At 43.5% G+C, this 26266-nt stretch overlaps 1 protein-coding gene across 6 annotated transcripts in view; it reads left to right on the top strand.

Annotated features, from left to right (window-relative positions):
- YAP1 (Yes1 associated transcriptional regulator) overlaps positions 1 to 26266 on the top strand; it is a 114270-nt gene that overhangs the window by 50144 nt on the left and 37860 nt on the right. For all 6 annotated transcript variants that reach the window (XM_047876651.1, XM_047876653.1, XM_047876648.1 and 3 more), the window contains exon 3: positions 6461 to 6576. In XM_047876651.1, the coding sequence (XP_047732607.1) occupies positions 6461 to 6576 (116 nt within the window). The remainder of the gene's footprint in view (positions 1 to 6460; positions 6577 to 26266) is intronic.

Here is a 26266-nt window from a genome sequence, read left to right on the forward strand (position 1 = left end):
CCCTGTCACTGTGGTCACTGTCTCCATGGAAGAGCTACAGCGTCCTGGGAGAAGTCAGCAGAGGTTGGCAACTTTCCTCTGCACAGTAAATCCTAGGGCTTCTGTGGGGAGCCAGCATGGTATCTGACGTGTGGGAAAGTGTCGGTGGGTCTGGTCTGGTCTCGTCTCGTCTCTCCTCTTCTTTCACATTTTACTCATTTTAAGTAATCTCTATGCCCAGCGCGGGGCTCAAACTCACAACCCCGAGATTTTGCTCCTCTGACTGAGGCAGCTGGGCGCTCCTGTGGGACATTTGACATTCAGAACCTATATGGAGGGTTTCTCCTCCCCTCTTCCCGTAGTATCCAAGGGGTCTGGGAGAGGTCATGTTTGTGTGTCACTGATCCCATCCTCCGAAATCCTGGCACCTGCTCTCATCTACCACAGTCCTGTTGTATGTGAGCGGGAGAGATTCAGAAGAATGTGATCCTGGGTTTCTGTGCTGGGTGTTGTTGCAGATATTTCTGTCTACTCGCGCTTAATTCTGCGAGGACTGGAGGACGGAGGTGGTGATGGCGAGGTTGTCTTAAGGCATCTAAACAGCACCCCAGATGCTCTCACGTCATAAGAGGAAGCGTTGATAGTACAGAGACTGGAGATTTCATACCAGTTCTGAGTACATCCCAGCTCATCTGCCCTTGGACAAGTCTCTTAATCTTAATAAACTGTAGGTTGTTGTCTTTATTGTTTTGTTGTTGTTATTGTTAGTGTTTTTTCCAACCTTTCCGAGAGAGTCCAAACACAATGGCACGCTGTCATCCTCCTTGCTGAACAGCGATCCTGGGGGAATGAGGGCTTGGGCCCTCCTGTCGTAGCTTCCTGTTCTTATGGTTTCCCCAGTAATTTGGAGGTGTGGCAGTGATAGTGTTATTCTTTTTAAGGTCAGAGTCCCTGCATCTTCAAGGCCCAGGTTTGAGCTTCTTAAGATGTACTCCGGACGGGAGAGTGTAAATACAAAGCTCCTTACAGATTTTTTTTTTTTTTAAGTTTATTTTATTTTGAGATTGAGTGAGTGCAAGCAGGAGTGGGGCAGAGAGGGAGAGAGAGAGAATCCCAAGCCCCGACGTGGGGCTCGATCTCACGAGCCGCAAGATCATGAACTGAGCAGAAACCAAGAGTCAGATGCTTAACCAACTGAGCCACCCAGGCGCCCTGAGCTCCATAAATATTTGTAAATACCATAGCTGTGATGAACTTGTGGGACTACACAGAACGTCTGTTTTCTAGTGGTTTATTTACTTCAGAATTTCTGCCCCTTTTTTGGTTGTGTATACATTTTGCTAAGTCATCTGGTACGTGAGACCAGGCTGTGCCATGTAAAGTGAGACCGACAAGCCACTGTATGCGGGAGAGACCATTGTCAGGCGTGGACCTCCGTCAAGTACAGCCGCTTACATTTCATCAGTCCCAAAGTTGACAAGTTCATTGTCTGCCGGCTTTTGCTGCTCCAGAGTGAGATCATAGGGTTTATCTTGGTCATAAATCCAGTTGCTTTTCTGTTCCAAAATAATAGCAAAGGTTTATTTACATATTTTTAAGGTGCTATAAGATTTCACACTTCTTATTTCCTGTAATAAGTTCAGCATCCAGACTTTGTAGAAACATGATGAACTGAACCTTTGTTTCTATGCGGTGTATAACCACGCATATTTTAAAACTCGGAAAATACTGTTCTAGGAGTTTCCCTTGATTTGATTTTTCTTGATTTACATATTTTGATTGTTATTTATAATTTGACGTTTTTTAGAATCAGTGTAGTTTGAGTGACAATTCTTTTCAAACCCTTTTCATATTAGCATTTATGTGGACTCTTCATCACCCATGTTGTTAAGTAACGCACACTGGTTTAATATGCATTCCTTCGGGAACGTGCCGAGCTACGCTAGGTTCCCCGCACTCTTCCGGGTGCACCTCCTTCAAGAAGCTTACATCCTAGTGGTAATAACAATTGTGTTTTGTAATATTCTGGCGTCTTTTATTGAATCTTCAATACCCATGTCTTTTTATTCTACCCTCTTAGCATTTATACAATATTTTGGTTATTTGGTATGTATGACCCAGAACTTAACATGTTTGAGTGTTGTCCTTTTCATATACTTGGTACATAAATTGTTTTCAGAATTCCTGGGTACCACGTGCAGTCCTCTTGTGCACTGGACGTGCGACCTCGTGCCAGTCCCCGGGTTTTCATTCGCGTAGTGGGGCTACCAGTAATACCAGCCTCCTCCGTTGTCTTGCTCTTTCTTAATTAAGAGAATGGAAATCCTCACACCAGAACTCCCGCTCCGACCAGCCAGGATTCCTTCCTTCGCCCCGTCCCCCGGCTGATGCAGTGGAAGCCGGGCCCACGGTCCCTTCCTTCCCACCGTGTGCAGTGACCCCGTAGCACATCTTCAGCTCGTCTCTTTCTGTCCACATTTAAATGTGTCTGTTTTCCTCTTAAACACCAAACCTCTTCCGCCTCTGGTCGTAGCTCCGCTTGCCTCCCTGGGCACAGCTCGCTCGGCCGCCCCACCCCCGTTTACCGTGCCCTCTTCCTGCCGCCCCCGCCCCCCTTGCCAGCGTGGCCCGTGCCCTCCTTGCTGCTCGTTCTGCTGGATCTCTCATCCCGAGTGGTTTCTTTTCTGGAGGAGGTGGGTGGGTGACCTGGAGAGAAAGTTTGATGTTCTTGGGGCAAAAAAGAAAAAAAGCTTTCTTTTCATTAATTCACTGACAAACATCTGTCACGCTTCTAATCACCAAAGATAATTGTAGCTGATAAAACGGATAAAAGTCCCTGTTTCCCTGGAGCTTTTTGTTCGTTGGAGGGGACAGGCAAACAAAATAAGTAACATATGTCAGATTATCAGGAAAAAAATAGAACAAAGAGGGAGCAGACTGGATTTAGACAGGACACATTTTAGGTGGCGTGGACAGGGAGGGAGGGCCTCAGAGAACACGGCTCCGGCCCAGGGACTGGTGGAGGTGAGGGGGGGTGCCGCGCGCGTGTCCGGCGGGATAGGAGGCTTGCAAACTGTTTGCTTGGAGTTTTCAAGAATACTTCTGTGTGGTATGAAATGTTTTGGTAAAGGTTCTTGTTCTTCTGATAAAAAGGAAGGCTGGATATTTTGGGGTATACTGTTTCAAATTGACTTATTAGGATAAAACAGTATTTTTCATGATTTAATCTTACAGACTAAGCGAAAGCAAATTCTAAGGTAAATTTTATTTTATATTTTCTTTGGCATCTAAATGATTACATGCTTTTATGGTCGGGCAATTTAGATAATGACATCTTTATTTCTTAAGGAGATTTAGATGGTCTTTTTTTTTTTTAATTTATTTATTTTGAGAGAGAGTGGAGGATGGGCAGAGAGAGAGGGAGAGAGTGAATAGCAAGCAGGCTCTGCACTGTCAGCACAGAGCCCGACGGGGCGGGGAAGGGAGGGGCTCAATCCCATGAACCATGAGATCATGACCTGAGCAGAAACCAAGAGTCAGATGCTTAACTGACTGAGCCACCCAGGCGCCCCGAAGATGTAGATACTTTTTAAGCAAATGGGACATTAGCTGAGGTAACATAGTACAGCTTGATAGGGCTCTGAATTAACTGACTGGGGTTTAAGAGCTTTTTCAGGAAGAGAAATTTTAGCATTTGTGTGCTTACATAACGTTTCAGCAAAATAATTGATCTCTTGACAGCAGTAGAAGTATACATTCTCTGTATTATATTCAAAACCATAATTTATTTCAAGGAGAAAGATGCATTGAGAGCATATTTACACATTGGTGCCCGCATTCCAGAATGTTCATGAGGTGGTTATGGTTGGCCATCAGAACAGGGTCTTCTCAGCCCTCACATAGAGGCCAATTTAGTTATAAGTCGGTTAAGATGGTTTGTGTCATTGATTAGTTTTGAGAGAAACCCAACTGCTGAGTATTCAGAAACTTGGAGCAGTCTGCATCCTGAGCCTGCTTCCAGTGCACCCCACTCTTCTCCTTGGTCCTCGCAAGTGGAGGGCCTTTAGGAAGCCTGGAGACCAGGAGTATGCAGTGACACATACTTTGAAATTTAACGGCCCGTAGTAATCACTTGGCCATTTCCTTTCCTGCTTTCTTAACATTAAACAGGCGGTGAGAAACATTTCTCTCCATTTTGTTCTTGTGGATGTTAAGCTTGTTTCCAGTATGACTACATGCATTACCATGTGTGAGATCTGGAAGTGTGAGGAGCACTGCACATCTAGACATTTTACACTTTAATTTGTTGCGTGGCTCCTAGGGAGGCTTGAAGAGGAGGAGGAGTAAGCTTTTACTGGGTTTGCTAAGGACTTGGTCTTCTGGAACGGGGTGCTTCCCTGGCAAGACAGAGAGCAGGCTGTGCCTGTATTGTCTGCACCTGAGCAAGTGCTAGTGCTACTGCTGATCAGCCTACAACTGCTGGAGAAAGGAGTGCTGGGTGGGAGGTTGGGGTTTGAGAAACCGTGTGCTCCACCAGAGAGACAGATACTCCCTCTGTTGATGGTTGGCCTGCAGTGGCCTCCACTTGACAGGTGCCACTGTCACTCTGAACTGTGCAGACTCTGTGTGCTTCATCCCCTCCTCCCATTGCCGGTAGGTAATACCTAAGGTTCATTCTAGCCAGAGTGTAATGATCCTTTTTTCCTGTCTTGTCAGTAAGATTTTGTTTTTGTTTTTTTTAATGTTTATTCATTTTTAAGAGAGAGACAGAGGGGGAGGGAGACATAGCTTGAACAGGGGAGAGGCAGAGAGAGAGAGGGAGACACAGGATCCGAAGCAGGCTCCAGGCTCTGAGCTGTTAGCACAGAGCCTGACGTAGGACTCGAACTCACGAGCCGTGAGATCATGACCTGAGCCGAAGTTGGATGCTTCACCGACTGAACCACCCGGGCGCCCCGGCAAGATCACGTTATTGAGGAGATCTGTTCTAGCTCCATTTCAGGAAAGTTAACGACCGCGTATCATTTCCTTACCGTTGACACGGCAGCTCATCTTGAGACGATTGAAGAAGAGACGACTCAGATATGAAATTTAAACAGCTGCACAAAAAATGATTGAGGGGGGTACCTTTTAAAAATAGCCCTTATTTTTGGCCACCTCCCATTCAAAAACACTGTTTGTAAATGATTGTTTGATGGTAGGAAAACCTAGCATTAGCGAAGCAGAGTTCTGTAATTTTGCCATCCAGAAATAAACACTAAAACTTGTTGATGTCTGTCCTTCTCATGTTTTCAGCACATTTAAAGTTAGCCTCACACTGTGCATACTGTTTTACGACCTCCTTTAAAAAGCAGTACTACAAACATTTTCGTGATTAAATGTTCTTCTAAAATATTTTCAATACCTGTAGTAGCCTCCTGTACGATATAATATTTAGTTAGCCTATCCCTTTGATGACATGTTAGCTGGCTTTCAAACTTTTGCTTTTATAAATTTTACAGAGAGAACTTTGCATACATGTTTGAATACTTCTCTGGGTATTCCTTGAACATAATTTCTTAGGTAGTTTTATATTCATAGTGATTCTAGTTACTGTTTCACTGAAACAGACTTTGCTGGAAGAAGAAAACTTGAACCATCCTACGTCGGATACTGTGCTAGACACGTTGGAGTCTTCTAGTTCGCAGAATCTTCGACCCTTTGCACCCTCAGTTTTACAGATTAAAAATATCCACGTGCATATGTAATAAGATATTTTGCAGTAAGTTAACAGTATGCAGAAAACGTTTAAATGTTTTCTTTAGCAACTAACAAAGGCCTTTGATGGTCACGAGACACTGAAAACTTACTAGATCTAGGTTTTACTTCTGTTTTGGCTTTGGAATATATATTTATAATATGTAAGTTTTATTTAATATATATTTTAATATATATTTAATATTTAAATATTTAATATATATTTTAATTTAATGTTTAATTTAAATATTTAATATGTATTTTAATATATAATATATATTTTAATATACATTAACATATATATTTTTTCCCCTCTTTGTATTTTTACCTGAAGGTCTAAAAAAGTATATGTTAACTGGCATTCTTAGCTCCCAGAGGAAAAAGTGGGTGGTTCTCTTGTGAATTTTGGGTTCTGGTCATGTGACTACATCATAGGTGATTAATTTACAAATTGCCTTTTATGTGTAAATTAGAAGCAGCCGGTAATAGTCTCCTAGGTGAAAATGGTGTTCCCTTCCCTTAAATTCCAGGCATGGTTTTTCACATCTTGTTCCTGTAGGATCTGGGTGGTGAAAGTGCAGTGGGCACAGGCCAAGGAAGGTTCTCACAGAGGACGGGCGGGCAGGTGACCGTGTGAGAGGCCTTCCGTGGGTGCACATAGATCTCCTCTGCTTTGGGAGGTGGGGTTGTTGCTTTGGGGACCTGGTGTTCGTTGTCTAACGCGCGGTGGTTTGTTTCGTCCCAGTCACATCGATCAGACAACAACATGGCAGGACCCCAGGAAGGCCATGCTCTCCCAGATGAGCGTCACGGCACCCACCAGCCCACCGGTGCAGCAGAACATGATGAACTCGGCCTCAGGTGAGTGAGACCCTGTCGTTAGAGCACATGGAGGAAAGGCTTGTGCACCACAAGGACCTTCCATGGAAAATAGTCATCATCCTTGTAAGAAAACTGGAGCATGGGCGACCGTTAATTCCTACCCGTTTTTTGTTTTTGTTTTTGTTTTTTTAACCCGTTCATTTATTTTTGAGAAGGGGGATGGGGCAGAGAGAGAGGGAGACACAGAATCCGCAGCAGGCTCCAGTCTCTGAGCTGTCAGCACAGCACCCAATGTGGGGCTCGAAATCACAGACCGCGAGATCATGACCTGAGCTGAAGTCAGACGCTCAACCGACTGAGCCACCCAGGCGCCCCGTTTCTACCTGGTTTTTTGTGGGAGACTTCGTCCTTTATTTCAAAATCGCATGCTTTACCCAAGCCTTGTTCAGTTACTAATATATAGAAGGGCTGCAACCAGAAGGCACCGTTCTTACAGTTTCAGTTCTGAAGTCAGTGTCTCCCGATTCTTAGTTTGGTCAATTTTGACACACTTGTGTTTGAGTCGACTTTGACCCACTGCTTTTTTCTGTCTGAGGTCTTAAAGTTGGAGGTTTCTTTTTTCTCTTAGTGGTTTGCGTGGGAAGCCAAGCTGTGGTGTTCTTAACTACCTTTTAACGAGCGTATTTGTTCTACCTTGAAAGTAACCGGAAGGTCGCAATGTAGAAACCACTAGTATGTGTTACTGAACGCAATCTGCCCTTTTCACTGATGATAGACCTGAGGGTGGCTCTTTTCTCTTGGTTGGCAGTGTGTTGAAACATGCTGGTTTTCTCATCTACATAATGGGGATTCTGTTGCCCATTACTACAGAGGGGGAGATATTAAAGGAAATAATACATATGAAGCTTTTATTTACAGTTCTAGTGCAGAATAGGTACTGAGTGAAGGTTTAGTGACTTCCTAGTCAGTCAGGTACCTCTGCTGTGTGGGCCCCAGGCCATAGCTACCCCCTTGGGCCTCTTCGTGCAGATGGGGAAGGGGTGCCCCGGGAAGACACGGCTCCGTGTTTGCATCTGGGATTGGAGCCTTCGGGTTGGGTTTCTGCCTCGGCCCCGGTTCGGAGCACAGAAGGCAGCGGCCGTAACGGGCCACCTTCAGGGCCGTGACGGTGTGTCTGTCACGGCCCATTCCTCTTGCTCACCCGGCAGACTGACCAGCCCATGTGGGTGGCTGCAGTGTAGACTGTCTTCGGCAGCAGGCTTTGGAAAGGACTTCTGGCCTGTGGGGACAACAGGCCAGCCAACCAGCTCGGGGCCCAGGAGAGCCCAGGACTGGAATCGTCCTTCTGCCCGGGAAGGCGGGGCTGGCGTGTGGGGTCTCTGGTCTGTCCTTGCCCTTGCTGGGCCAGACACTTGAATTCTGAAGACTTACGTGCTGAAAACAAACATGAAGAAAGATTCATGATGAAGCTTTTCTTGTCATAAACTTTGTTTATATAAACTGTTGAAAAATTCATTAATCTCCCATTTAGCTTGTTTTAATGTGAATACATTTACTTATTATGCAGAAACTTATGTGTGATATTTAACTTAAGTCTTAAGGCAAAGTATTATGTATGTATTTGATATTTTTACTTGACATCTAGTTCTCTTTTATCAAATTTCCAAGTAAAAGCTGTGAAAGCTGCCTTGTATTTATAGTCCAAAGAAGATGACTCACATTATTCATTTTGTCATGTTCCACCTAAAACCATGCCCTGGAAGCCAGTAATAAGTAGGTTATTAATTTAAAGTTTATTTTGGAAGATGTAGGCATTTTGCATGTAACAAGTTTGATTGTGATTCTTTAGAACATGGGTTTAATTTTTTCCTATTACATTTTCTAATGATAACGGCCTGAGCAAGTAGGGAGAATTTGTATTCAAATTTGTGTTTAAATTCAAAAATATATATCAAATTGGTTATAGTGGGTTTTAGAATATTTGCATGTATTTTTTTTAGCTCCGTGTTTTGGTTGTAAAGTATGTTCTATATACCGCACATAAACCAGTAGGCACGCTTGCCCGTAGCTTTGTTTGGTGAACAGAGTGACTCTGGCAGGGACTGTTGGAGCCAAGTGGCATCCAGCCAAGTGGCGCGCTGGGTTAGGAGTCGGGGGAACAGAGTTGACCTGAAATGGGACAGGCCCCCGAGAGAGATGTGGGCACGTGTCGGGGTGGTCGGAGAGAATGGTAGGAAGACATGTGAAGAGTTCTGGGGTCCTTTTGTACCATCTCCCTTAATTCTCACAGTGGCCACTTAAGTTAGGTGCTTTCACTAGACTCCCTTCCCATATGAGGAAACTTACATAATTGTCCCCACATCACACAGTTGATAAGCGGTAGAAGCCAGGATTCAGGGTTTGCCGGTGGAGGCCCAGAGCCCATCCTCTTAATCTACATGTGAACCAGGCTTAGAGTCAGTGTCCGAGGAAAGCCTCCACGCAGCCGGAGGCGGTCTGTCAGTGCGCCCGGCTCACGGGACAGCTCTTCTCCAGAAGGTGGTGGGTGTGGGGGGCTTGCCGAACAAGGCTCCGCACCGCGCGCCGCCGAGTACATACTGCACCTTAAGAAGAGAGAACATTTATGGAGGGCATGCAAGGTCATTGTCTTCAGTGGGCTGGTGGCGCAGAACGGTGCTTTAAGAAAGGAAGAGACAGGGTAAAACCAAAAAGTGTTTTGTTTTGCTCTGTTTTAACTCAAAGACAAAAACTGATCCTAAAAAAGAAAAGGAGTCACACAGAGTTTCAGAATGAGAGCAAGATGTTAAGGGGATATGAAAATTCTTACAATGGCACAAATTTAAATCTAGATTCTTGTGAATTTGGTCACAAACACAAATGGCGTAAGTGCCGCGTCAAGTGCTGAGGCTGTAGATGGCATGTGTATGGTGTGAATTCACACGAGTCCGTGGTTGGCTTTCATTTTTTCCCCGCTGGTGGACATTTAAGAATAGGGGACTTGTACACGGTATTGAAATGCTTTGGAACGAATGTCACATCCTCCCTTCCTGTGAAACGACAGCTCTCATGTCACCTCAGTCAGGTCTTAAGCGAGGGGCTCCCCTTTCTCTGTTGGGACGCACGCACGGTGCTTGGTGGCTGTGCTTTCCGGAGTGGGGGGGTGCGTGCCGGTTCCGCAGATCACCACGAGAGAGATTGGCCGGATCTGCCCCCCTGTGCTACCAAGGTCATCTCTTCAGGAGAGTTTTGAGCCTGGAGACGGTGAGCAAGAAGAATTGTGAGGGTAGGTATTTAAATACATTCGAGAATGTTCGCTGTAACAGAACAGCAAGGGGCTTCCAGCTCAACAGGGCGCACACAGTGGTCACTGCCCGTCTCTCCTGGAGCACTTTCCTGGGTCGGTCATGCTACATGCAACTTGACGTACATTTTTGTCCTTAATCATTTAAGCAAGAACTTTTTCATTTTTGCTTTTTAAAAAAGAATTCTCCTCCTTCAAATATTCGAGTCTAGCTTTGTGTTCTGGTCTGTTTCTAATCAGACCACCTCCTTAAAACTCTCATTTTCTTTAGACTCTCCAGACCCGTTTTCTGTATCACTTTTCAGTGGTTCACTGAACTGACTGATCTTTTAAAATTCTCTCCAAGTCTGAGATTGGATGAAATCCTATTTTTTGCATTCAGTCTAATTTAGTTTAGCAAAATGATCAGTTTACTTCTGTTTTCATAAGTTCTTTTTCAAAATATGAGGTTGAAGTGATGGATTCCATTGCTACACTGGATACCCGTGGTTTGTAATTGGCCAAATTTCTTAATATGTATCACTGAGAAATCACTGATTTGCCAGTTAAATGGTACACCGGGAGAGGGTTCTAGAGACCTGATTTACTAGATTCTTTTTTATTTTTAAATGTTTGTTTATTTTTGAGAAAGAGAGAGAGAGAACAGAGGGAGACAGAGAACCCCAAGGAGGCTCCACAGTGACAGCGCAGAGCCTGACATGGGGCTCGAACTCGTGAACTGTGAGATCATGACCTGAGCTGAAACCAAGAGTCGGACCAACTGAGCCACCCAAGTTCCCCAACTTAACTAGATTTTATGAAGTAGATTAATTCATATCCTTTAAGTGTCCACCTAATTGGCATATAAATGACAGTGAACTTTGTAAAAGGAATTTGATAAGTGAGGAAAAGAAAACTAAAAGGAGATTGGAGCCATTCAGTAAGATAATATTCCTATTTCGTTTTACGTAAAAATCTATAATAACGCGTACCTATATGAAAGTATGTAGAAGCCCTACTCTCTTACATTACTCTAGATGATGGGCGCCCAGTGGCTCAGACAGTGAAGCACGTGACTATTGGTCTCGGGGTCAGGAGTTTGAGCCCCACTTTGGGCATAGAGATTACTTTAAAAACATTACTTGAGATGATTGCCCTTGGGAAATTCTGTCAAGTGTGTTAGTTTATAGCATGCAAACAGCCTTTTGTGCATGCTCGTGATCTGTGTAAAATTGGTCTCCATACGGAGAGTTTGTGGGATATTAGTGACTTTTATGATAGACAACGTGATACTTCCTTAACCAGCTTTATTTATGTGAAGATACTAAATGTTGAGTAGTAGCTCGTTAACTATAACCGGTAAGATTGTGGAATCTTAGAGTAATGGTAAAGTCAAGGACAAGTATACCATGTGATGATCCACAGATAACTGAATGCCAGAGGCTGGTGACTGTTTAGAATCATTAAAAATCATCAGCCTTGATTTAAATTAAGCAATAATCCAATTATCTGCTTTTTAAAAATGTACCTTTGGTACCCATGCAGAGTCAGATGTCCTATTTTACAGGTACATTTTAAAGAATTCATTGTCTGTATGTTTTAAAGTGAGGCATTTATTTGACTAACGTCCAGATCTACCAGTGCAGCACTTTGAGATTTCCCTGCTATGAAAACCTGCATGGAACTCCTAGGAAATGCCTCGAGGTGGGTGGAGAAAATGGCCTCCTGATCACCAGAGATGATACGTGTTAGAGGAATGTGCTGACCCCCTTCTTGGCAGTGGGGGAGACTGTTTGGAAGCAGGCGGAGAGAGGCACGGAGCTGCCATCACGTTTGCTGGCCTCATGCAGTCTCTGTCGGGGCCTCCTAACCCGTGGGGAAGAGAGAGGGTTACCAAGAAAAATGACAGGCAGAGAGTGGATGTGATGAGGTAAAAGGACCAGTAAAGGGTAGATCATTTTAAGGTTTTTAACTTCAAAAAGCAAAGGGCGTGGAGCCAAGTGGCAGAGCTGACCGAAGCTTTAGGAGCCACTAATTCCTGCTTCCTGCTTCCTGCTTCCCGCTTCCCGCTTCCCGCTTCCCGCTTCCTGACTGTAGCTCATCAGCTTTGAATCCTGCTTTTCACCTTCTGAGTGAACGGAGGGATGGAGAATAAGGGCTAAAGTCCAGCGGACATGGATTTGCATCCCGGCGCTGTCACTTACTGCTTGCGCCATCTTGGATGGGCTGCAGGAACGACCCGTGTCTTCACCTGGAAAATGGGAATAGCAGTTAACATTGAACTTACAGTAGGCTTGCTGTGAAGATTAACACAGTCCACATAACGTGGTTGTGCATAGTTAAAAATTACTCAAGATACATCGCGCTTGGTATCTGTCAGGTGTATAAGAGGTAAGTAAGTGTGATCTGATCTGATATTTTACATTTTAAGCAGTTGATAGTAACAGGTAGCCACTCTCCCTTTAAAATACTATATATATATATATATATATATATATATATATATATACACACACACACACACACACACACACACACACACATACACACACACACATACACTATATATATATATATATATATATATATACACACAAATATATATATATATTTGTAAGTTTATTAGAGTGAGAGAGAGAGCGCACACATGCACAAGTGGGGATGGGCAGAGGGAGGAGGAGAGAGAAGTCCAAGCAGGCTCTGAGCTGTCAGCACAGAACCCGACGTGGGGCTCTAACCCACAAACCTTGAGATCATGACCTGAGCTGAAGTCAGATGTTTAACTGACTGAGTCACTCAGGCACCCTTAAAATAATTTTTTATGCTCAAATACAGGTCATTGGTTCTCATCCCAGTCATGCGTTATTTTCTGGCTTTTAGATTCTTACACATTTCTCTAGTATAGATGGTAGACTGTTAAATAAGGTTTTCTTCTTTTACAGAGTGAAATTTTTTTTTGATTCTTCTGAAAGGTCTTGACGGTTATAAGATGGAAATTATTTGTTAACCTGAAGTGATTATATATGGACTGAGAGTATACTAAAATATATCAAACGATAAAACAGCAACAAAGCCCAAAGACAGAGCAGTGAATGGCGTAAATGACAGAGACCGTGTTTCACTCATTACTCTCAACCTCCTATCCCAGATTATCATTATTTAAACCAAAATTGCTTTTTTTTTCCCATTTGGAAATGTAGGTAAATTAGGAAAAGATGGCCACAGGATAAGAGAATAGTAAAAAGCAAAAAAGCATAATAATCCAAGACCAATATAACTAATTCTCTGGAAACTTGGGGTTTTTTTCTGTACATAGTTTATGTCTTGATTGATTTGATCATGAAGTTCCTAGAAAATGGTAATATGGAAGCAGCCATTTTTTTGCTTTAAAAATATGGGCCTGTCTAGTTCATATTATTAAAAGTCGCAAGTAAACAATATATGGGAACTATGAAGATAAAAGTATTTGTGAAATAGAAAAACTAACTCGGGGCGGCTGGGTGACTCAGTTGCTTGAGCGCCTGACTCTTGATTTTGGCTGAGGTCATGATCTCATGGTTAGTGGGTTCGAGCCCCACATCGGGCTCTGCGCTGACAGCACGGAGCCTGCTTGGGATACTGTCTCTTCTCCCGTCTCTGCCTTTCCCCTGCTTAGGCACACGTGTGCTCTCTCTCAAATAAATAAACGTTAAAAAAAAACAAGAATAGTTACTTCAGTGTGAACGTCCAACAGGTTGCAAGTGACAGTAGCTTGCAGTTATCACGTGCCTTGTAGTTTGTCCTTCTGAAGTCTTGTTAGACCCAGTGACGTACTACATAGGGCACTTCTCAATCTTGGTGGCTTTGGGACTTTGCTCTCAATGGAGTGTGCCACTGGTGTCGAGTCAGCTAATGGCCTCTGTCGTGCTCTGATGGGGAAAGCTAAACTATTTTCTAAATAATATTAAAACTCAGAATTAACCTGGACAAGGCAGCAACATTTGGCAAATGGAACAATAGATATTGGCTGATAAATCGTCTTTCTTTATGTTGAGTCTAAAATAAGCACCCTGTGTAGGAATCTCCCAGTCCCCAAATACAGAAGCAAAACTGTGAGGTCGCTTATTCTGGAATTGAGGTATGTGTTTATATATTAATGTGCTGCCCTATACAATCTGTAGCATTTTCAAAGTATCCATTTCTTCATTCCTTTATTGGAGACAACCCAGCTCATCATGTTGAAAGGTAGATCTATAGAGTTTCTTCATTTTTCAATAGCTTGAGGATCAGAAGTTTTTATAATGCCTCTGTTTTAGACAAAGGAATTCCTTCCTGTCTTCTTTGCTTCATGTTAGAGGTTCTCTTTGTGCAGTGATTGGAGAATATACAGAAACTCAAGGCTGTTGAGTTCCCTTGACCTGGTCTTAGGACACAAATAACAGATATTTTTAAAATTCTACTAGGAGTTTTTGAAGTAATCGTTTGGGAAAGTGAAGCTCATTTGAATTCTGGAAGTTACTAAGATTTTAGTGTAAATACTGAGCCTAATGTTCTGTTATTTTACCCAACAGACTAACTTGTAGAGTAAGAGGATATTGTTAAAGAACATACAGGAAAAAGTTGGCATGTGAGTGTCTTTGCTGCCAGCTTCTCTGTGACATGAGTTGTTGGATATTGGTGCTTACAGATAGAAGCGGCCATGTTCAACTTTGTTTTCAGTGATTATTTGTAGAATTTTGGAAACGTTGCTTGGCTTTGGAGTAGAGAGGCTGAGAAAGAGATTCAGTTATTTACATTTAACAAAAAAATAAATGCCTGTTTTATTTCTTCTCCTGACAAGTGTTGGAATATTATTTTTGTCTTTCCCACTGATTTCTAAATACTTCTGGTTACTCTTTTGCCACAGTAATTTTATGACTCATAAGAGGAATATTTGTGTGAAAGATTAAAATGCTAATTCTTTAAAAATGATATCCATAAACTACCATATATAGGCAGCATCAGTGAAATAAAAAGAATCCTGCAACAATAAAGAGTTTTCCAAAATATTTATTCTTTTAATCAGTAAGATAAGGAGGTGGCAAAACTTCAATTAGGTTAAAGTTGGGGGGGTTTTTTCAACTTTTTTTTTTTTTTAATGTAGACTCCACACTGGGTGTGGCTTGAACTCCTAACCCTGAGATTGTGAGTTGAGCTGAGATCAAGAGTTAGATGCTTCACCAACTGAGCCACCCAGGCGCCCTTCATTGCATCTTTGAGACCCAGGTTTATTTCCTGATCAACCTGACTCTTTGCATGGTGTATGAATTTTAGTAAAGTAAATATATTACTGGAACAAAATCGCACAACTGTTCCAGGAAAGAGTAGGGAACTGACTTTTTTAAAAAGTACCTACCCTACTTTACGTCAAGCTCTTCTTGTAAACCTCTCCCATTGAATGGAGTGTTCATCTCCCACTTTGTGGATAAGGAAAGGAAGTTTCAAGCAGAGTAAGGAACTTGCACTAGGTTGGAAGGTTAATACAGGATCCAGCAGGGTTGACTGTAGGTCCGTCTGAATCTCGAACCCTCTTATTCTTCTCTCTAAACTAGGCTGTCTTTCTAGAGTGTTAATATAGAGCTGAAATCATACTTAGTTGCATTTTTATGCGTCAAGGGTGTTTTGTTTTTGTTTTTTTACTAACCAACCGAATTGCACTGTTGCTGTGTTGGTGATGTGTGAGCTAATGGTAGGTCGTTCTATAAGAGTTTAGTGAACACAGGTGAGCCTTATTAGTTTTTTGTGTTATGAATGAGTGGTTCTTAATTTGTGGCGGGAGGGGGGACCGGCTGGGGGCGTGTTAAAATCAGACGGTGACCCAGTAGGTCTGGACCTGAGGCTCCACGTTTCTAACACGTTTGCAAGTAGTGTCCATGCTGCCGGTTCATGGGCTGCACAGAACAGAGGCTCTAGAATGGTGAACTTGAGACCACGGAAGTATTATTAAGGTCTACTTTGTTACTTCTGTGTTCATATTATTCCTACTTTATGTTGGAATAAAAGCTACACAAGTGATAGATAGGAATCCATCAGTTCATATGAGAGCTTATTTAATATAAAAATTCTGTAAAAATGGTACCAACTTTTTTTAATGTTTGCTTATTTATTTAGAGAGAGAGCACGAGCATGCATGAGTGGGGTAGGGGCAGAGTGAGGAGGAGGAGGAGGAGGAGGAGGAGGAGGAGGAGGAGGAGGAGGAGGGAGAGAGAGTTCCAAGCAGACTCCACACCGTCAGCACAGAGCCTGATATGGGGCTCAAACCCACGAACTGTGAGATCATGACCTGAGCCGAGATCAAGAGTTGGATGCTTCACCAAGTGAGCCACTCAGGCACCCCAGTGGTACCAACTTTTAAAAAACCTATGATTTATAAAAGCACAGACTAAAGATCCGAGAGATTGTGACTTGATCAAGACCAATCAATTATTCTTTCCACAGGTAGGTTTTTAATAATTTTCGCTCAACAGACTTTGGTTGTGTAGTGTGGCTGTGCTCAGCTGTGGGGATACCAACACGAAGAAATCAGGGTGTTTGTTTAAGACTCAGGGCCTGATGGGGGAGGCAGGGGTGGGGGGGTAGGCGAGTGAGTGGTGCAGTGTGTGCAGGTGAGCAGCCTGGCTTTGGGCTTGGTAGTGTCTCTAGTCGTTGGGCACGAGAATCTTCCAGTGGCCTATAGGAGCACATCCGAACTTGAAGGAGAAAAAGAAACGGCTCGTCACCACCCTTGCGTTTACTTTTGTGAAACAGATTTTAATCGGTATATTTATAGTCTTCTTAGCTTCTAGGCCTGTACCCAAAAATGATAGTTTTGACCGCGTGACCTAGGGCTGTGTGCTTTAAGTCCACTGTTGCTGTAGATACCAGAAGGGAAATCCTATTTCTTTTACCAAAACTTGATTTTATAAGCTCTTTTCCTCAACCAATACATTTATGAATACTTGTCCCACATTTAGATTATTGAAGGCACACAAAAAGTTAGTGACAATAATACTTAATGATTGTACATGACAGTTTTTTTGAGTGTGTCCACCTAAGAATCTTTCTCGTGTGGACAAGATTTTATCAGGGATTGTCTAGGGTTTAGAAGACCAGGTATAGGGATTTCAGACGCGTATGTCTATGGAAGACTCCTTTGGATACAGAACTGCTGAAGAGTCAGGGGTGAATATATTTCATTTCCCACATATTCTGAAAACCTCAAGTCTGCAGAGCAGTGTTGCACACTAGGCCTAGTGCTAGTTTCTAATAAATGTTGCCATGTTTTTTCTCATCCACCTTGCAGAATTGAGCACACTTGCTTATAGAAACAAAACAAAACTCTTTTTCTGTGTTCTGGGGCAGAATGATGTATCTTCCCATGCCACTGACTGGCCTCTAGTTAAACTCAGTGTAAAAGAGTAAATACAAGACAGTGTGCAGTATAAACCTCCAAGAAATCTAAACGAGTGCAATTTCTTTTTTTTTTTTAAGTTTGTTTATTTGAGAGAGACAGAGACTGTGCAAGTGGCAGAGGGACAGAGAGAGGGGGACAGAGACTCCCGAATAGGCTCCGCGCTGCACCACCACACGGGTGAAGGCCAGCTGGGAGGCTGCCGCTGAAATACCACCCCATCCCGGAGATGTGAAAGTCTGCGTGCCAGTTTGGTTTCAGGGACAAGTGCAGCTGGTGGTACTTTAAAGTAGAATCCAGGGGCGCCTGGGTGGCTCAGTCGGTCCAGCGTCCGACTTCGGCTCAGGTCACGATCTCACGGTTTGTGAGTTCGAGTCCCCGATCGGGCTCTGTGCAGACAGCCCGGAGCCTGCAGCCTGCTTCGGATTCTGTGTCTCCCTCCCTCTATGCCCCTCCCCCACTGTGCGCTGTCTCCCTTTATCTCTCTCTCTCTCAAAAATAAACATTAAAAAAAAATTTTTTTTTTTAAGTAGAAGCCAGTCAGAATATGGGAACATGTTTTGTAAAGTGTGTCGTGTCCACTTGGTGGAGAAGAGAGAGAGGCTGGCGCCTCGGGTGAAGCGCGAAAGGTGTGGGAGCCGTCGTGCACATGGCACTGGCGCCTGCAGAAGAAAGCGTGTGACCGGTGCTGGCGGGCACGCATCCTGGGCGGCCTGTCTGTGCCATCGTGTCCTCATCTGTAAGGTGGGGGAAATGATAGTTCCTTTACTGCGGGGCTGGTAAAGGAGTCAACACGCACTTGCAAAGAGCGTCGAATGCCCCCACGTACAGTAAGAGTTTGTGAGCTGTCCTAAGTGCCAGCTTAGGACCAGAATCCGAAACTCACAGAGGTCAGCAGCAGATTCCTTGTAGAGGCCACGGCGTCTTTTACAGCGGCTCCTCCTACGTTCTGAGGAAATGACTTCTTGAGAATTCTGTACTTTGAACCACTCATCAGGGTGTGTTTAGTGAACTTTCTGAGTCGTGGGTGTCGACTCTACCCCTGAATCGTGGGGCAGGCCAGTAGGACAGGTTGCTCTTCAGCTTGCGGGGTGGCTTATCCAGACTTTCTTGTTTGATAAGACATTGCAAATGGCAGTCATTACTAACGCGAAAGTGGATGTTGAGTCACCGTCCGTGTTAGGACCTGGAGTGTTTTATTCCTAAAATATTGCAGGAAGTTATATTGCTGTAGCAGATAAGTTATCGTTCAACCAGTAGTAGATCCTACCTAAAAATTTATTTTCCCCAAGGATAAGTAACTCTGATTTATGAATTATTTTAACAGTAGCCTAACACTCTTCTTCCTCTTGCTTATCCCAGTTTGTATTTCTCACCTTTAGGGCACCCGGCTGGCTCAGTTGCGACTCTTGATTCTTGGGGTCCTGAGTTGGGTGTAGAGCTTACTTAAAAAAAAATTCTCACCCTCCTTACATCTTATTAAAATGCTGACATCTTTCTGCCTTCTTGATTAGTGCTTTATTTTTTTTAATTTCCCCTTCTTCCCCAAAAGACTTCGGTGCAGTGGTCAGGTGTGATAGGTTGGAAAGCTCCCATATCTTCCCTGTGTCTGAGGGCCTGTCTTCAGCACACGTGAACATGACTTAACATGAAAATGTTTATTGTCCACTCAGACTCGTTTCGAGGTTCTCCCTGAGCTTGGAGAATTGGTATCACCCTGGAGCACTGGTAATTTGTGTTAGGTATTATGCGTGCAGCCCTCTCCTGGTCGGAACGATGAAAGCTGTTTGGTCAAGTCTTGACCGTCAAAACCATGCCCCACGTACCTCTGCCCTCCACCCAGTCCCACTGACTGGGATGCTCCTTCCCGGCTCATGACAGACTTCAGCTCGCACCCTGTTGGACTCTCTGCTTCCTCCGAGCAGCCCATGTTGGCCCATGTGTCTAAAAGACCCTTTCCACGGGATAGAAGGAACATCCTTAAAGATCATAAAAGCCATTTATGAAAAGCCCACAGCTAACATCATCCTCAACGGGGAAAAACTGAGAGCTTTTTCCCTGAGATCAGGAACACGACAAGGATGCCCACTCTCACCGCTGCTGTTTAACATAGTGCTGGAAGTTCTAGCATCAGCAGTCAGACAACAAAAGGAAATCAAAGGCATCAAAATTGGCAAAGATGAAGTCAAGCTTTCGCTTTTTGCAGATGACATGATATTATACATGGAAAATCCGATAGACTCCACCAAAAGTCTGCTAGAACTGATACAGGAATTCAGCAAAGTTGCAGGATACAAAATCAATGTACAGAAATCAGTTGCATTCTTATACACTAACAATGAAGCAACAGAAAGACAAATAAAGAAACTGATCCCATTCACAATTGCACCAAGAAGCATAAAATACCTAGGAATAAATCTAACCAAAGATGTAAAGGATCTGTATGCTGAAAATTATAGAAAGCTTATGAAGGAAATTGAAGAAGATTTAAAGAAATGGAAAGACATTCCCTGCTCATGGATTGGAAAAATAAATATTGTCAAAATGTCAATACTACCCAAAGCTATCTACACATTCAATGCAATCCCAATCAAAATTGCACCAGCATTCTTCTCGAAACTAGAACAAGCAATCCTAAAATTCATATGGAACCACAAAAGGCCCCGAATAGCCAAAGGAATTTTGAAGAAGAAGACCAAAGCAGGAGGCATCACAATCCCAGACTTTAGCCTCTACTACAAAGCTGTCATCATCAAGACAGCATGGTATTGGCACCAAAACAGACACATAGACCAATGGAATAGAATAGAAACCCCAGAACTAGACCCACAAACGTATGGCCAACTCATCTTTGACAAAGCAGGAAAGAACATCCAATGGAAAAAAGACAGCCTCTTTAACAAATGGTGCTGGGAGAACTGGACAGCAACATGCAGAAGGTTGAAACTAGACCACTTTCTCACACCATTCACAAAAATAAACTCAAAATGGATAAAGGACCTAAATGTGAGACAGGAAACCATCAAAACCTTAGAGGAGAAAGCAGGAAAAGACCTCTCTGACCTCAGCCGTAGCAATCTCTTACTGGACACATCCCCAAAGGCAAGGGAATTAAAAGCAAAAGTGAATTACTGGGACCTTATGAAGATAAAAAGCTTCTGCACAGCCAAGGAAACAACCAACAAAACTAAAAGGCAACCAACGGAATGGGAAAAGATATTCGCAAATGACATATCGGACAAAGGGCTAGTATCCAAAATCTATAAAGAGCTCACCAAACTCCACACCCGAAAAACAAATAACCCAGTGAAGAAATGGGCAGAAAACATGAATAGACACTTCTCTAAAGAAGACATCCGGATGGCCAACAGGCACATGAAAAGATGTTCAGCGTCGCTCCTTATCAGGGAAATACAAATCAAAACCACACTCAGGTATCACCTCACGCCAGTCAGAGTGGCCAAAATGAACAAATCCGGAGACTATAGATGCTGGCGAGGATGTGGAGAAACGGGAACCCTCTTGCACTGTTGGTGGGAATGCAAATTGGTGCAGCCGCTCTGGAAAGCAGTGTGGAGGTTCCTCAGAAAATTAAAAATAGACCTACCCTATGACCCAGCAATAGCACTGCTAGGAATTTATCCAAGGGATACAGGAGCGCTGATGCATAGGGCCACGTGTACCCCAATGTTCATAGCAGCACTCTCAACAATAGCCAAATTATGGAAAGAGCCTAAATGTCCATCAACTGATGAATGGATAAAGAAATTGTGGTTTATATACACAATGGAATATTACGTGGCAATGAGAAAAAATGAAATATGGCCTTTCGTAGCAACGTGGATGGAACTGGAGAGTGTGATGCTAAGTGAAATAAGCCATACAGAGAAAGACAGATACCATATGGTTTCACTCTTATGTGGATCCTGAGAAACTTCACAGGAACCCATGGGGGAGGGGAAGGAAAAAAAAAAAAAAGAGGTTAGAATGGGAGAGAGCCAAAGCATAAGAGACTTAAAAACTGAGAACAAACTGAGGGTTGATGAGGGGTGGGAGGGAGGAGAGGGTGGGTGATGGGTATTGAGGAGGGCACCTTTTGGGATGAGCACTGGGTGTTGTATGGAAACCAATTTGTCAATAAATTTCATAAAAAAATAAAAAATAAAAAATAAAAAAATAAAAGACCCTTTCCAGGTGTTTTGCATCCGTGTTGCTTTATGTCTTTTTCCTCAGTGCACTCATTAGCCAGCACTCTTCTGTCCATATCTGTCTGTCCTCCCGGCTAGAACAGAAGCTCCATGAGACAGGGATTGGTCTGCTCACAGCTGTACATCTCCAGTCCCAGAAGCGTATCTGGATGTAGTAGGACCTTGGTAACTATCTCTGTGTCTTTGGTTTAAGTCATGCTGGATAATGGAGAGGTTGAACTTACACGGAAAAAAACACTGTTTCATGAGCGTAAATCAAGGATTTTAATTGAATTCCATGTTGATTAGTTTCAGACATTTATTCCCCTTTCTGAGTAGAGGGCCCTCGGCCCTCTGCTAGACAATAGAATAGAAAAATGCACTGTGTGCACAGAAACGGACACTGCTGTGTGCAGGCACTTCCCCCTCTGGCCTGGACAGAAACACACAGCCAGTTAGAGCCAGATGACGAGTGAGGGCTCTTCATTTCCACCGGGACAGAAAAGCTTTCTCAGCCAGACGTGGTGTCGGGCCAAGTCACCGGTGAGAATCCGGGGATCTCACCTACTCGTCTCACCTCCAGGGTCCCCGCTCTTTAGTTCCACGTAGTTCTCACGGGCAGAAGACCTGTGAGCTGCTTCTCCTTAATGGTTGCTGGAGCCATTCAGGTTTTTCACGTGTTTACAGGAAGAGCACCACTCAGGACTTGTTTGGTCCTGGTGGACATAGCCGCTCGCGTCGCCCTCTCCCGGCAAAGGTGGTGCCTTTCCCAGACCTGCAGCGCTTGATGGTTGGGGCTCTGAGCCGCCCACGGTACCTGCTAGTGGACACTTGGGGTGTAGAGGTGCCGCCTGACCAGCCCTCAGCGGTTGTAAGTGTCCCCAGGCCGGCACCATCAGTGCCCTATGGGCGAACCTTCTGAACCTGGACTCCTAAGGGTGGGGCTTTCCTGGTGATTTTGAGCACAGATTTAAGATCATCTGATTTAAATAAAATAAAATTTGGCTACTTACATTTGCTTCATTTCGTGTGCTCCATATTGAAGAAATTTATATATAACACATTAAATCAGAATATAAATTGAACTCAAAGATCATTCTAAATTTATTTTGATCAATTCCTGTGGTTTTCTCTTAAGAATGTAGTTTTGTGGGAAACCCAGATTTCCCCTTGGACTCAGTACTTTACTGTGTCTTAAGGTTAGCCCAAACACATGTTTGAGTCAAACTTTGAGGAGCCTGTGTAATCCGTGACTCAGTCTGTCGCTCTTGCTCTCTGTGCTTTTCATGGTTATTCTTTTTTTTTTTAATTTTTTTTAACGTTTATTTATTTTTGAGACAGAGAGAGACAGAGCATGAATGGGGGGAGGGTCAGAGAGAGGGGGAGACACAATCAGAAGCAGGCTCCAGGTTCTGAGCTGTCAGCACAGAGCCCGACGCGGGGCTCGAACTCATGGACCGCAAGATCACGACCCAAGCCGAAGTTGGACGCTCATCCGACTGAGCCACCCAGGCGCCCCTTTCATGGTTATTCAACAGTTAGCTTATTAGTTTAGCAGAATGACTTAGAATCCTGCATTAAGGATCAAGTCACTGGATTTCTTCTAAGGACTACTTAACTAAAAATCTCTGTGTGTGCGTGTGCGTGTGTGTGTGTAGCCCAGATCTGACTATATGTCTGTATATATTTGAAGGGCAGAGGGAGAAAAAAAGAGAATATGAAGCAGGCTCCATGCTCAGCATGGAGACCAACATGGGACCCGATCCCACAACTCTGGGGTCATGACTTGAGCCAAAACCAGGAGTTGGACGTTCAACTGACGGGGCTACCCAGCACCCCGATATATTGTTTTCTTTCATTCACATTTAAGGTTGAAGATCTGTTTCTTGTCTGTTATCTTTTTCTGCTACTAAGGATTCAGTTGTGGTGCAACACTATTTTAAGGTAATCTTTGCTCATCTGTGCCTTTGCCTTTGATTAGTACCTTTCTCGGTATCTATTTTGAACCATCTCTTTCCATGTAACATCATATTTACCCAGAATGTTAAATGAAAAATACAGATGAATATATAAAGCGTTCTTTTCTTTTCTGTTTTGCATGTTAGCATGCTTCTAAAATTAATTGTACAGTAATTTTTAAACATTTTTAATGTTTATTTTTGAGAGACAGAGCGCTTGCATGGGAGGGGGCAGAGAGCGGGACAGAGGATCTGAAGTGGGCTCCGTGCTGTCAGCACCGAGCCTGATGTGGGGCTCGAACTCTCAAACTGCACGATCATGACCTGAGCTGAAGACGGCCATTTAACTGACTGAGCCCAGGCGCCCCCAGTACTTGTATTTCATATGCACCTACCTCAAGTAGAAATAGGTGTGAGAATCGGCAGCAGTCAGTAGTTTGCACTGGGATTGTTTCTCCTCTGTACCTTCGTGTCTAAAATGAGGGCCATCAGAGGTTCAGTTTTGATTGTTGATGGTGCATAAATAAGAATGGTATCAGTGAGAAGTTTCCTGAACTTAATTTTTGAAGTTTGCTGTTTTTAGTGAAATACTAAACATTTATTGATTTACATATAACAAATAATATTTACATATAATAAATATGGTAAGTACTTAATGATTTAACTTGGATATAAAGCGATAAAGTCACTATTTCCATTTTGCAAATTTAATGTATGGAAATGCATAAGTCTTGGGAAATAGGTTTTATGTCTTTGGGAAGGAGCATATTGTATGGTTTAAAAGCAGAAACTCTCAAGTCAGAGATCTGAGTTCAGATTTTACCTTGAGCAAGTTTACAGTCGACCTTGGGTGGATGACATCTCCAAATGTCCCTGTGTTTCATCTGTGTGACCGTGTCCTTACTGGCGCTGTCGTAGCTGCCCCCAGCGGTTGTGCGTTACGCTGACAAAATTGAAAAACGCCTGTGGCCCCTAAACTTGTGAAAAGGGAGAAGTGAATTCTGATGCAGGCATGCCTCATTTTAACGTGTTGTACTTCATCGGGCTTCTCACACGCTGTGTTTGTTACAGACTGAATGTTTGTGGCCACCCTGCATCAGTCAAGTCTGTCACACGTTTTCCCGGCAGCATTTGCTCACATCATGTCTCTGTCACATTTTGGCAGTTCTCATAATATTTCAGACTTTTTCATTACTATATTTGTTAACAGCAATTGGTAATCCGTGATCTTTGATGTTACTGTTAGAACCGTTTTAGGTGCTGTGAACCATGCACACGTAAGACGGCGAACATAATCAGTAAACCCTGTGTTGTGTCTGCCCCACTGACGGCAGTTCCCCCCTCGGCCTTCCTCTTCCCTGAGACACAGCAGTAGGGACATTGGGTCCATTAGTGCCCCTACAGTGGCCTCCCAGTGTGCAAGTGAAAGGAAGAGTCACACGTCTGTCACATTAAGTCAGAAGCTGGAGATGATCGAACCCCGTGAGCAAGGCACGTGAAAGCTGAGACAGGCCAGTAGCCGGGACTCTTGTGCCAAATAGTCAGCCAAGTTGTGAGTGCAAAGAAGTTCTTGAAGGACCTGAAAAGTGCTTCTCCAGTGAACACATGAACAGGAAAGCCAAGCAGCCTCCACGCTGATCAGACCATTCCCAGTGTTCGTGTGAGCCACAGCCTAATCCAGAGCAAGGCTTTGACTCTCTTCAATTCCGTGAAGGGTGACAGACATGAGGAAGCTTCAGAAGAAAAGTCTGAAGCGAGTGGAGCTTGGTTCATGAGGTTTAAGGAGGGAAGGAGTCATTTCTACTTTCAAGTAAGTCTTTTATTATTTAAGAAATACATTTCATAAGGCAGTGGTTCTTCTGATTGAATCTGGGCAAAGTAAACTGAAAATCTCTGGCAAGTGTTTTTACCATTCTAGATGCTTTAAGAACAGTCGTGATTCATAGGAAGAAGTTAGAGAGCATCAGCATTAACGTGAGTTTGGAGGACATTGATTCCAGCCTCAGGGATGACTTGCGGGGCCCAGAACTTCCGGGGAGGAAGTTGCTGCCGACGTGGTGGACACAGCAAGAGGACTTGAATCACAAGTGGAGCCTGGAGATGGACTGACCTGCAGTTTCGGGATCAAACGTACATGGGTGAAGAGTTGGTTCGAACGGACGAGCAAAGGAAGTGGTTTCTTGAGATGGAATCTACTCCTGGTGGAGACGCTGCGAAGACTGTTGGGATGACAACACAGGATTCAGAATAGGGCACGAACTTAGTTAATATAGCAGCAGAGGGTTTGAGAGGATGGGCTCCACTTTCGAAAGAACTTCTGCTGTGGGTAAAATGCCATCCGACAGCCTCCTGTGCTCCAGAGAAATCAAAGGAAGGGTCAGTTGATAGAGCCAACTTCATTGTTGAGAACATTTTGAGAACTTGCCATGGCCATGCTGAGCACCCTGACCAGTCAGCAGCCCTCTGCACTGAGGCAGGACCTCCACAAGCAAAAAGGGCACACCTTGCTGAAAGCTCAGCTGATGGTTACTATTTTTTAGCTATAAGTATTTTTTAATTAAGGTATGCACATTGTTACTTTTATTAGAGATAACGCTATTTCTCACTACCGTAAACGTAACTTTACATGCACCAAGAAACCAAAAAATTCATTTGGCTCACTTTATTGTAGTGGTCTGGAATGGAACCCACGACGTCTCTGAAATATATATGAAGCATTAAAAGGAAAAAGATCTATGTGCTGTGTCAAGAAGAGATGCCAATAATATATTTAGTGAGTAAAGCCAGTATGGGACAGGTAGAGTATGACATGTGTGGGTATACATGTGTTATCAAAACACATGCATGAGGAAGAAATGCAGAACATATCACAAAACTAAAAACTGAAGTTGTTTAG

Source organism: Prionailurus viverrinus, chromosome D1 (assembly GCF_022837055.1).
Source record: "Prionailurus viverrinus isolate Anna chromosome D1, UM_Priviv_1.0, whole genome shotgun sequence".
Classification (NCBI taxonomy): Eukaryota; Metazoa; Chordata; class Mammalia; order Carnivora; family Felidae; genus Prionailurus; species Prionailurus viverrinus.